Source organism: Carassius carassius, chromosome 37 (genome assembly GCF_963082965.1).
Source record: "Carassius carassius chromosome 37, fCarCar2.1, whole genome shotgun sequence".
Lineage (NCBI taxonomy): Eukaryota > Metazoa > Chordata > Actinopteri > Cypriniformes > Cyprinidae > Carassius > Carassius carassius.
In genome coordinates this window covers 13,176,797-13,188,359 of record NC_081791.1, presented here as the reverse complement: position 1 = coordinate 13,188,359, position 11,563 = coordinate 13,176,797, and the positions used below count along the sequence as shown (strand labels likewise).

At 40.3% G+C, this 11,563-nt stretch overlaps 1 protein-coding gene across 2 annotated transcripts in view; it reads right to left on the bottom strand.

The window, feature by feature from the left end:
* Positions 1-1,129: 1,129 nt before the first annotated feature.
* LOC132118038 (nucleolar protein 4-like) overlaps positions 1,130-11,563 on the bottom strand; it is a 109,311-nt gene continuing 98,877 nt past the window's right edge. Inside the window, exons 6-11 of one of the 2 annotated variants that reach the window (XM_059527518.1) lie at positions 7,729-8,087; positions 5,036-5,215; positions 4,691-4,879; positions 4,116-4,238; positions 3,809-4,013; positions 1,130-3,463 (exon numbers count right to left, since the gene is read on the bottom strand). In XM_059527518.1, the coding sequence (XP_059383501.1) occupies positions 3,246-3,463; positions 3,809-4,013; positions 4,116-4,238; positions 4,691-4,879; positions 5,036-5,215; positions 7,729-8,087 (1,274 nt within the window). In that variant the 3' untranslated portion in view covers positions 1,130-3,245. The remainder of the gene's footprint in view (positions 3,464-3,808; positions 4,014-4,115; positions 4,239-4,690; positions 4,880-5,035; positions 5,216-7,728; positions 8,088-11,563) is intronic. The other variant, XM_059527519.1, reaches the window with a different exon arrangement.

The following is an 11,563-nucleotide window of genomic DNA, read 5'->3' as shown; positions in this document are numbered from 1 at the left end:
GCTGGCTGCTTGGCATGTTGACATCCTCGTTTGGAATGTTATAGGCATACAGGACAAACTTCACATGTGATGTTGGTACAAAACGGTTCTGAAAAGACCACTTGCCGTACAAAAAGAATTACAAAATAATAGTAATCGAGATAATTATAATAAAAATAGGAATCAGATAAAAAGGTTTTCGACAGTGGGCCACAAGGCGTCCTCGGCGGCTAGCGTGAGAACTCGATTCTGAGAGTGAGAGGGGCTCTGATTATGGCTAAAATACCCCTCACTTTCCCGGGACACACACGGAACACAGAGCATGGAAACAAAACTGTCAACTAGTTACACCTTTGTCAAGATTGTCGTTTGCCTTGTTTTACAGTTTGTTTTTCAGTAGCTGTCCTTGAGCAAACTGGAGAGAAGAAAAACTTTCCGAACAGATGAACGCTTCGCTTTTTTCGGCTTCTTTCCACACAGATGTGGTTTGCAGTTCCATCTCCATTGTACGGTTTTAGAAACCCATAGAAGAGCTCGGTAGCATGTGAGGTTGGCGTATAATCAGCAGCGTTCGACGGCAGTGGGACCCATATCAGACCTCAACGAGAGAAAGACAGATGACCGAGACTCTATTACCTGACCTCTCAACATCTGTCTACTGTGCACTACGTGGAAAAGAAAAGCAGGTGACACAGAGAGAGATGAACAGAAATGGCAACAGCATAGAAAATGAGGAGAGAGGACTTGTTTTTCAATTCAAACCGATGAACGTGCAGGTCAAATTAGCCAGATTAGCCTGTCTAGGTCAAATTTCACTGCAAAAATCAGAAATTGTATTTCGAGAAAACTACTGTTTGGACAATTATTTTTTTTTTCTAATTATTTTTTGTTATACGACTTAAACACATTTATCCCCAATTTTAATTTGCGTTACGCAAAAAAAAAAAAAAGTGTATAGAGTGTTTAAACATCTCAGTGGTTTGTACTTCTACTTTGTCAATTGAATTAAAAAATATTTTAAATAAATGCATTACATTTATGTGTTATTCATACTGTAATAAATATGCATTACAGTATTTTTTTTACTGTAAACGGTACATCATTACGGTTTAAATGACTGAATTTTTAAATGAACCTAAAAGAGTTAACCATGCATTAGGGTTTCTTATTTGATTTATTTTGGCGTAAAACTTAGGAAAGTAACACTTTTAAATATGTAAAAATATTTAAGCAATTTGAAAGTTTAACTATTATTAAATATTTATATATCTCCCTATCTACTTCCTTATTACTTTAAGTCCTCTCCTGAAATAAAGAAATAGTAAAGACAGTTCGAGATGAGAGAGGTCAAGGACCCTTTTGTGATCAATGTTACACAGAGGAGAGGCCTCACGCTGTCATTTTTGCATATCACGTCTTCATGTCTATAGAAATTCAAATCAACAACTCAATATTGAAGTGGGAGGCTGGACTGTGAAGGCCTACCATAAATATAACACATAAAGAAATCAGTACGTCCACTGTTGTGTTTTGAGGGAGGGTGTCAAAATTGCACAAGGGCACACATCATCATGGCTTCCGATCGTAAGTAGGTCCCGGTCATGTGATGATGAATGTCATGTCATGGTAGCCTTTCTGTATTAGTCTGTCTCCTTTAGGGCCAGAAATGCATTTGATTATCTTCTGCATTGCGATATTCTTTCTCCATTCCCCACTAGCAGTGCAACACGGAGCCGGCGCCGAGCTCCTCAATCACAGATTAGCGCTGCCTCTGTGTGCAAATGGAGCAAATTACAGTGACATGACTGTCTGTAAGTCCCTAAACAAATCTACACATTTTTAAACCTCTCTTGTTAAATATTCAGTTCACTAAAGACCCTTCAGTGTCTCCGTTCGTGTCGTATGTGTGTTCGTGTATGTCTGTGCACCAAGCTCGTATGCCAAAGATGATTTGATCCCAGTTGATCTTGAGATTTAGGCACACACCGCGCTTTTACAACAAATCAAACAAAAGCAAACACAAGCAGTCCTCAGTATTAAATCAAACACTCTCGGCCAGAAAGCAAAACGGCAGTTTTTTTTTTAATCTTTCTTTTGGATATTTCATTTCTGACTTTTTTTTTGCCTTTTTTTTTTTTTTGCCTTGAGGTGCTCTGGTTGTGTTTGCGAGGCATGAGGTTTCAGGTTTGTGGCGTTACGTTGGAGTCCATAGCAGCAGAGTGGATTAATGGCCATTAAGAAAAGTCAACAGATAAAAGACTAACAAGCTTCCATTCTCCATCTCCATCTAAAGCAGAATAATAAGGTGGAGGAGGAGAGAGGACGTACAGGAGACATGGAAGGACACAAAGAGAAGAGGAGAACAGAGGGTGACCCGTACAGAGGAAACAAAGAGTTGGCATCTGTTAAATGCATCAGGAAAGGTCCATTCCCAAAACAAGTCCAGTGTATTTTTGCCATCAATACCTTGAAATGCATCGAAATATATACAGTACAACATATTTGGAGGAGGTGGAAAAGAAAATCCGCAGTTCAATCACAGAAACTAATTCACTCCCACTCTCTGCTTTCAATGTCTAAATCAGTGGACTGTGAAGTTGAGGACGGACAGGTGTTCATTTTCTTCTCCCACACACAGAGAGGGGAACACTGAGAGAGAGAGAGAGAGAGAGTGAGACAGACAGGCTGAGGTATTTACAGGTGAGCTTCCACCTGTGTATCTATATGCATAAATTAATGATTCAGAGGTCAGAGCGAATAGAAAAGTGCTTCAGGACACTGCGAGTGCTTATTTACAGCAAATACAAAGGTCTATTAGTTTCTTCTCGCTTTTTTTATCTTCTTTCTTTCCATTACGCCTCCAAATCAAAAGTGTCTTCATTCGTCTGGAGGATTGGCGTGCCGTAATTCCTCCCTTGAAGTAGCTAAAAGCAAAGAAAATGAAAAATCGATGGCTCTCAGCGGGGAACGTATGGCGGTTAAACAGAGGGAGGCCTTGGAGAAGGCATGAAATGCGGGAGCAGTGTGTGGAGGACGCATCGAACCGTGCGCTTCTGCACCGCAGTGTCCTTCAGAGATTCATTCATCTCCATCTCTAGGCCGTTCTCGTTGAAATGACATGAAAGCAAAAGTTTGATGAAGCTGTGTTTTCTCTCTTTACTAACATCTTTAAGAGCCAGATGGTTTTCCTCAGTGACTGGAAAACCTCTTGTTAGGATCATGTGAGGGACGAGGGTATGTGTTTAGACAAAGTGTTGAGAATCGGGTCAGTTCTGTTGTAGTATGAGGTTCTCCAGCTCATCTGCCGATCGTAGCAGGAAGGCCGCGGACTCACGGTATCCTGCGATCAGCTGACGTACTGCCGCCACTTCTGTATGGCTGAGCTGAGCTGAAGCCCCGCCTCCTCCTCCGTTCCTGCCGAGGCTACTGGAGCTTGAAGGGGACGAATTTGAGGCCAGAGACTTCATACTGAGATCAGTAGGCCCTGAACGGAGAGGACAAAAATATAATTACATACATAAAAACAGCTGAGACAGACAGACACGGTAGCTCTTAAGAGAGGATAACAATTCTTAAAAACCCAAGATGTGTCTGTGAAGTTTCAGCTCAAAATGCCCTACCGATAATTTATTAAGCTTATTTGGAGAGAAAGCAGAAACACGCTGTATTAGAGCATGTCTCTTTAAATCCAAACGAGCTGCTGCTCCTCTAGTTGGTTGGTCGAGAACCACTTTTTAATGCATTCTAGCCCTTATATGTTGTAATTTACTTTGTAAATCACATTTTAAGACAACTTTGCAGTTAGGATGCTGCCAGCTTCCTCTCTCACCGTTGGTCTGGGCGGTAGCTGTTGTCAGGGACGCGGGGTGTTGCATGCTGGCACACAGTCCACCAAAACCACGGTAACTGTAGTTGAGGCCTCCATTGATGTATAGCTGGTCCTGTGAGTAGGCTGAGGCAGCAAGGGAGTACGCAGAGTGGGTCAGCGAGACCGGCTCACGAGAGACCACCTTATCCAGAGATAACGGCTCATCCTGAGAGAGAGATGAATATATCAGGCTAGCTCGGTTTTAAAATAAACCAAGACACCAAGACGGTTCCACAAGCATCACATACACTTATACAATGCTACTTACGTGTGCCTGGTAGACATCCATGCGCATTCTTTTGGCAGCTTTGCGTGATTCACTCTCACAGGCGGCTGCTAGAATGTTCTCAGCCAGGGCTGAGGTCAGGTGGGGCGGCGTGGGTCGAGTCTGCTAATACACACAGTACATTTAATATATTACCTATTATAGACTAATTTTATGGGTCATGGTGAAAGAACACTTCATTTCTCAGAATCTCATTTTATATGTAACATGTTATACACTACCATTCATTTTTTTTGAAGAAGTCTCTTATGCTCACTAAGGCTCCATTTATTGAATCAAATATTATTAAAATAACTAACTATTTTCTATTTGAACATATTTTAAAATGTAATTTATTCCTGTGAAGTCAAAGCTGAATTACTCCAGTCTTCAGTGTCGCATGATCCTTAGGAAATTTAATTAAAATTGCAACTCCATCAATATTAATTTAGAATTTTTGCCCTCATCACTAAACAAACTGTATTTCTCATTATCTGTACTCTGTTGACCACAAGGGGGCAATATAAGTCATCTAACCATTACAAAAAGCAGAAGGGGCTCAATGTGTCAGCGTGTACCTCCATGCCGTTCTTCTTCATACGACGGCAGGATTTGAGGTAGGTACGAATGCGTTTGCGAGCGCGTTCCTGGAACTCTGGGAACTGACGGCTGCAGGACTCAATAATGGCCTGGATCTTCTCTTTAGGCTGTTTAGAGATCGGCACCATACGGTCAAGGTTCTCATCCACAAAGAGACGCACAAACATCTAGAAAAAGAGAGAGAATTTAATTACTTCACCTAAGAATGAGGTGTGGGTGAAATCCTCTCATAAAACACGTATTGAGGAATTCTAGTTTCACTTGCAAATACTTTTTTAAAATCTTTTTATGAAATAGAAAATAATGAATGTTCTTATACTCACGTTAAAAGCCTTCAACCTCTCTGGATCCACTCCTTCTACATCATTGATCTTATCAGTATCGTCGTGGTCGTCGTGGTCATCATCATCATCATCAGCCGCCTGAGGCCGACCAACAGTCAGATCTTCAGGGGATATCTCCATCTTTATTGAATCATAGCTGCCTGAACTGTATTGAGGAGACTGCAAAAACACACAAAGAAACCAAGGTAAGCCTTATAGTCTGCAAGAGCGTATTGACGATCAGAAAAGACTTTCAAAGGAGGACGCGGACTGAAAGACGTATCAAAAATTCTACCAATAAGGCCATTCATGGCCACCGACGGCGCTTCGGCTGATGAAAACCATATCTTCAAGGTCTAAACAGCATGAGCGCCGTATAGGGGGGAAAAGTTAGGACAATTCTAAGGGCCCCTGACTGACAGGGGGCCCAACAAATAGGTAAAAACTAATAAATTTTTTATTAAATTACACACTATAGAAACCATCATCATTGAGTATATTTCAAATAATAATAAAATGAATGATGTCTTTGATTTTACTTTTTGGCAATAAAAGTTCAATATCACCACTGACCAAAAATAAAACATCCATATTGACTGACCACCCCCCTGTATCTGCATGAAATGGTTTGGTCCTGCCTTATCGCACTCATCAGTGACGGTGTTTAGTTAGTTGCAAACAAACATTCAATCAATGCACGGTGCGCTAGCAGTGTTAATTTCGTTAACGAAGACAACGGCGAAAAATAATCATTAACGAAAATTTTTTATGTTACTAAGACGAGACATTGATGAGTTAAAAATAATATCTGATGACGAAATTATGACGACATTTATGCAGCGTTTCCGTTAACTAGACGAGACTGGACTATAATGTTATTTGAGGACTATTGGACATTCAAAATGTATCCTATAGGCTATTGTCTTTCAAAGTGTGCATCCCTGTCATTGGATTGCGATCGGATAAGGGCCGTTTGTATATCTAGTCAGTATAACAGCCGCAGTGGATGAATAGACTAATAAAACGCGATCTGAAACAATGGGCTTAGCATCCGAAGGGGCAGGGATGAGATCTCCAGATGTCCCGTTTTTCCCGGGAGTAACAATTCGTTGTAGATTAACTTTAAAGTTTGTGAAGGCGGGATAGGCGGAATCACGCTGATAGAATGGCCCTCTCGCGCGCGCACACGCCACTTCCTCAGTTCTCACATACATCGTGCGATCAGTTCTCAGCGCTCAAATACACACACAGCAGTCCACATGTTTATCGTGTAGAGTATCTCTCGTAAATACAGTAGGTTATGGATTAAGTGAACGTGAACAGGTGTGTGAAAACTGAACGTGTGTCAGTATTTCATGCATGCCTTCCGTCTTAAAAGGACAGCATTCCAAATTAAATAGGCTACCTGTCATTAATTTTAACCAACAAAAGACATTAAATAAATGTATACATGTTAAGTAAAACCTACAGTATCTGAAAAAATGAGTTTAATTTTTACCTCTATTGTATTTGTCTTATTGTGCTTCTTTAATATATAAGTTGCTCCTTTTTCACTTCTGTTAAATGGATAGTTCACCCAAAAATTAAGATTGTCATAATTTATTCAAGATTTTCCAAATGTATTCCTTGATTCAAATTTCTCATAAGCTTCATTGATTTGGTCTAAAGAGAGAAGAATTAATGATTATTTTAATTTGAAAACTACATATAAATTAGCTACCACTGTGCTAATGACTTAGCATCATTCCAGGGACTCCAGGGAGGCATAAGTGCCTTTCACCCTGTTACAACTTGATGAACCACTGAAACGATTTGGAAACATTATTTTAAGGTAAAAAATGTTACATAGTATTGCTTTAAGGACATTTTTATGGTGGCTTTTAATCTTGCATCAAATACTGAACTGCATACTGTATGCAGACTTGCATTTACAAATCACCAGCAGTAAATATTGTGCTAGTACTAGAACTGAACTACAAGCAGCAAGACAGTTGCAAGCCTTTGATTAGAGGTATGTAAAGCTTTTGATGGGACAGTTAGATCCTAGAGATGTGGTGACAACAGCTGCGCAGAGGGGGCCCAATTAGATTTTTTTGTCATGGGGCCCAAAATTCCTGGCAGCGCCCCTGCTAAACAGTGTTATTCAGACATTCTAGGTGCAGAGAGTCTTAGGCTGCAATTTAGATCGTGAATCTGTTCATTTGAAATATAGTTTTATGCTCTTCTTTTCACAAAGACAATACAATTGAAAAGGAGATGGGAAGCAACAGAGGCTGACCATGGAAAAGAGGAATGAAATGAAAGTTTCTATTCAGACCGGAGCCTTGCTCGGCATATTGTTCAAACCTCTCTGCATCTGTCAGAATGAAAAACGCTCCTGTGTCACGCTACCTAACTGCATGAATGTGGTTTGATTGAGAACCTTTGCATCTGTGGATTCAAGTCAAAACGCTCAAAACAAACGAATCTGTTGTGTACAAGGGTGAAGGAAAAATCTACAGGCATCACCAGGAGCAAGATTAGCAAATACATATCTTATAAAGTTAGGTACTACATTTTCAAGTTGATACTGAACTAAAAAAGGAGTAACGATACCAGTGAAATTGTCACTGAAATTGACTACTGAAATTTTGGTATTGAGACAATTATAAGTTGCATTCAGCATTTTTATGGTCCTAAATGATTATATATACCTTGTTGTTATAGTCCCTGATATCTCGGTCAAGGCGTAGCTCTGACGATTTGGGGTATTTTCTGCGCAGCTCCTCTGCGTGCTCAGGGTTAAAGGTCGCCAGCATGGTGGCAGCACTAGGCAGGGCCTGACTCAGTCTGTCGCTGAGGTTGACTGGTTGCTGGTCCTCTAAAGATGAGGATGAGGAAGTTGTGCTGAAGTCGAGTGGCGCCGCGGTACCGTTTCCGTTGCCGTTAACCTCAGCGTACGAGCCCGATCTGGGTCCTGTCCCCTTGCTGTCATTCACTCCTGCCACACCTACCGAGGGAGGAGTCAGAGTGCGAATCCCATTGCCACTCCCACTTTCAGAAGATGAATCATCTAAAACATACACAAGACAGCGAAAAATAAGCTTAACAACTTTTATAGTTTTATAGCTATAAAACAATGATAATTTCCCAAACATTCCCAGATTACTGGTCAGAAAAGCAGGCAGTTATGCCCCAAAACATAGTTTATAAGTTATAAGTTATCAGTTTTGGTCCCCAAACAAACAAAACAATGTTGAAAGTGCCACAGAGCAACACGTGCTTAGGGCAATGAAGCAATGAATAGTTCACTTATAGTAATACCGGAACAGAAGAAAGTATTTTACATTGATGTATGTGGTGTTCTGTACTCTCCAGGTCGAAGAGCCGGATGTATGGAAATTAGTTCATGAAGAGATCTATACCACAGCAGAGCTGAATAAAGCACCACACACACTTAGACACACGGAAGCATACACCCCTGTGCGTAAATATACAACCCAGATATACAAGTGCAATACATTTTGTGAATTTTGAGAAAAAGAAAAAGCATTCCTTTTTAGAAATGACATGCATATCTCATGTGTTGCCATACTGGCATAAAAGTGTGCTTAACTGAATTTAATGTGTATTTGCAGTCTACTTTATATCAAGTATATAAAAAAAAAACAGTGTTTGCAGGTAATATAATATTAATAAAATAAGAGGCTAATTAAGTGTACTTAAATAGAGAAAACTTTCTAATAACAGTATCTATCCTTACGTGAAGTACTTCATATTTTTATTTTAGTGAGCTATTCAATATAATGTTAATATAATATGAATGTATTTAAATATACAGTTGATATTTTAAATGTACTAAATTGCAACTTCATTATAAAAATGTGCAATTACAAATATTTTTCTATTCATGGCATGCAGTGCAAGTTTCAATAGAAATGACATGAAAGTTAAATTGCAACTAAGTGGGTCAAAAATCACTGTAAAGTTGAATTAACTGCATTTAATATAAATATAAGCTAGAATATATTTTTTTCTGAATTTAAATTTACAAATTATAATAAAAAGCATGACTGACTGACCAAAAAATAATCTTGCACATACAAAACAGACACCTCAGCATACTAATATGGCAAATCTAGATATAAAGACCTGTGCAAATAAGAAAGAAGAAAAAAAAGACATGCATGTAAAGCTAAAGGGGGAAACAACAACGAGGGCAGAATTGGGGTCAGCGTACAGTGCCAGCAGGAAAAACAGAGACAGAGGGAAGAAAAAGAGAGGACAGGATGGATTGGATGTAGAGGAGAGGGCACAGGCCGGTTGGAGAAGGAGGGATAGAGATTGGATGAAAAGAGGGAGGGGGTGATGCGAAGTGAGTTAGGGGACGAGGGCAGTGCGAAGCAGGTCAGAGTCAGGGGCACTAAACATCAATGGAGGAAGGGAGAGAAGGATGGGGGGATGGTGAAATTATCAGTGGAGGACACTGGATGAGAGGACGTGAGAGGGAGGAAGATAAAAGAAAGCTGGTTGCTACGGAAGGGGAGAGGGGCAGAAAGAAAGAGGGATGAAAGAATAAGCCAGAGAGTGAGAGAGAGGCAGAAAAAGAGACATTGAATGTGTGTAGGGGTGAGCATGGCAGAGACAGCCGCATATTTATTGGAGTATAAAGAGTATTCATGCAGGGAGAGGAAGGCCGGACTAATGCCTGCCAGCTCTGCTAAAAAGCTCTAAAGCGTACGCGCACACACTCACACAGTTTTTCTTGCCATTCCCTCCTTCACTGGTCTTTCAGGAAAGGTGTTTGAATGACAGATGAGAGAGCTCCCAGTGTAATGTCCATAAAATGTGTGAGTGTGCACACGGGCGCTGCGGTGGATGTGTCTCTTATGTGCCGTGATGTGCTGAATACACTATTTGCTTGCCTCTGCTCAGGAAACAGCTGCAGCAGTCAGGCTTTTGAAGTGCAGATACTGGGCCGAGGTTGCCGCTGCGTTTCTCTTGGGTATGTTTCGACCAGCTTGCAAATGGTTGGCAGTTACACTGGCACTTCACTCTTTCCCTGTGCACACAGGCTCCAATATTCACTTTTTGCCACACTTTTGCAGTACACCCAAAATGCTTTACAATCACATGGGGGGTCTCTCCTCAACCACCACCAGTGTGCAGCAAACAATAAAGTGGGTGCAGCATCCACTAGCTGTGGAAAAGAGCTGTGCTGCTTTAATTGTGGATACTATGAAACATTATTTTTTAGTTTTTCAGGATTCTTTAATGAATAGCAATTTCATAAGAACAGCATTTATTTGAAATAGACATTATAGAGGTCTATACATGCATCATTATTGACCCCAAACGGTAGTTTATACTATGATAAATATGAATACTAAAAATGTAATTAATAATATAATTCCTTTCTATTTATGTTTTGATCATACATAACATGAAAATGATTTTAGTAATGTATGCAAACAATATAATAAATTACTTTCAACAGAAACCCACCAAATTTTGAAATTCATCAGTAGACCAGATGTTAGAAACCTGATAACCAAGTAGAAAAGCATGAATATAGGTTAAAATATTGCTCAAATCAAAAAAAGTCAACTGGCCAGTGCCACTTTAGAGCATTAGCTGTGTGTCCACACAGAATTAATCTCGGAGACAACTGGACTGATGGGAGCTGCTTTTATCATAGTAGTGTAATATTCAGACCAGTTAAAAAAAAAACAGGCACAAAGACCCCTGTGCTTTATAGCAAGGACAATTGAAGGGAGTTTGATAACCTCTTATAACACAATATGAATCCCTAAAAGCAGGTGGCAGCTTCCTGGAGCTCTCCTTTCTCATTCAATGCGAATAATGACAGCCAATAAAACCACTTAACCGCGTGACAAGCGTGAAATATGATTAGCCCTGGCTCATGTCAGTCAACTGGCCCCAGTCCAGTTCACTCCTGCAGAGAGAGTTCCCCTTTTAATCATCCAGAGTAAAAGCCATACAGACAAGCCGACTGCGTCTGAACATCCTCCATCCATCCATCCTGCTTTTAGACTCAAATTCTGCCCATCCTACAAATACAATAGTTAAGGGTGAGTTTAAAACATGTTATATATTTCATGTAATGTTTTAAAAACTCATTCTATTTCTATTCAATGTTAGCTGTAAAAAAATATATACATTTTTGAGGAAACAAAACAGTGGGCCGAGTGATTGTCGCTATGTTTATTGCCACAATTACTCTAGCAGGTGTGTGTGTTTGCATGTGACACACAGACACGCAGAAGGGTGCAGGCACAACAGTCGATAGCACCGCTGTGCTTCCTGTCTCAGAATCTCAGTAACGACCAATCAGGCGTAATGATCCAGTCTACACAGCAGGGCCTGTGAGGAGTCACCATGAAGCAAACATTTCATCAAGGGGTGCTGTCCATGTGCTGATTGGCTGAGAGGACAGACGGTGTACTTTTTGAACCCCCACACATATATAGCAGGCATCTAAACAGGGTTGCAGCAAGCAGGAGCGAATGAAAGATGATCGGCTCTTTT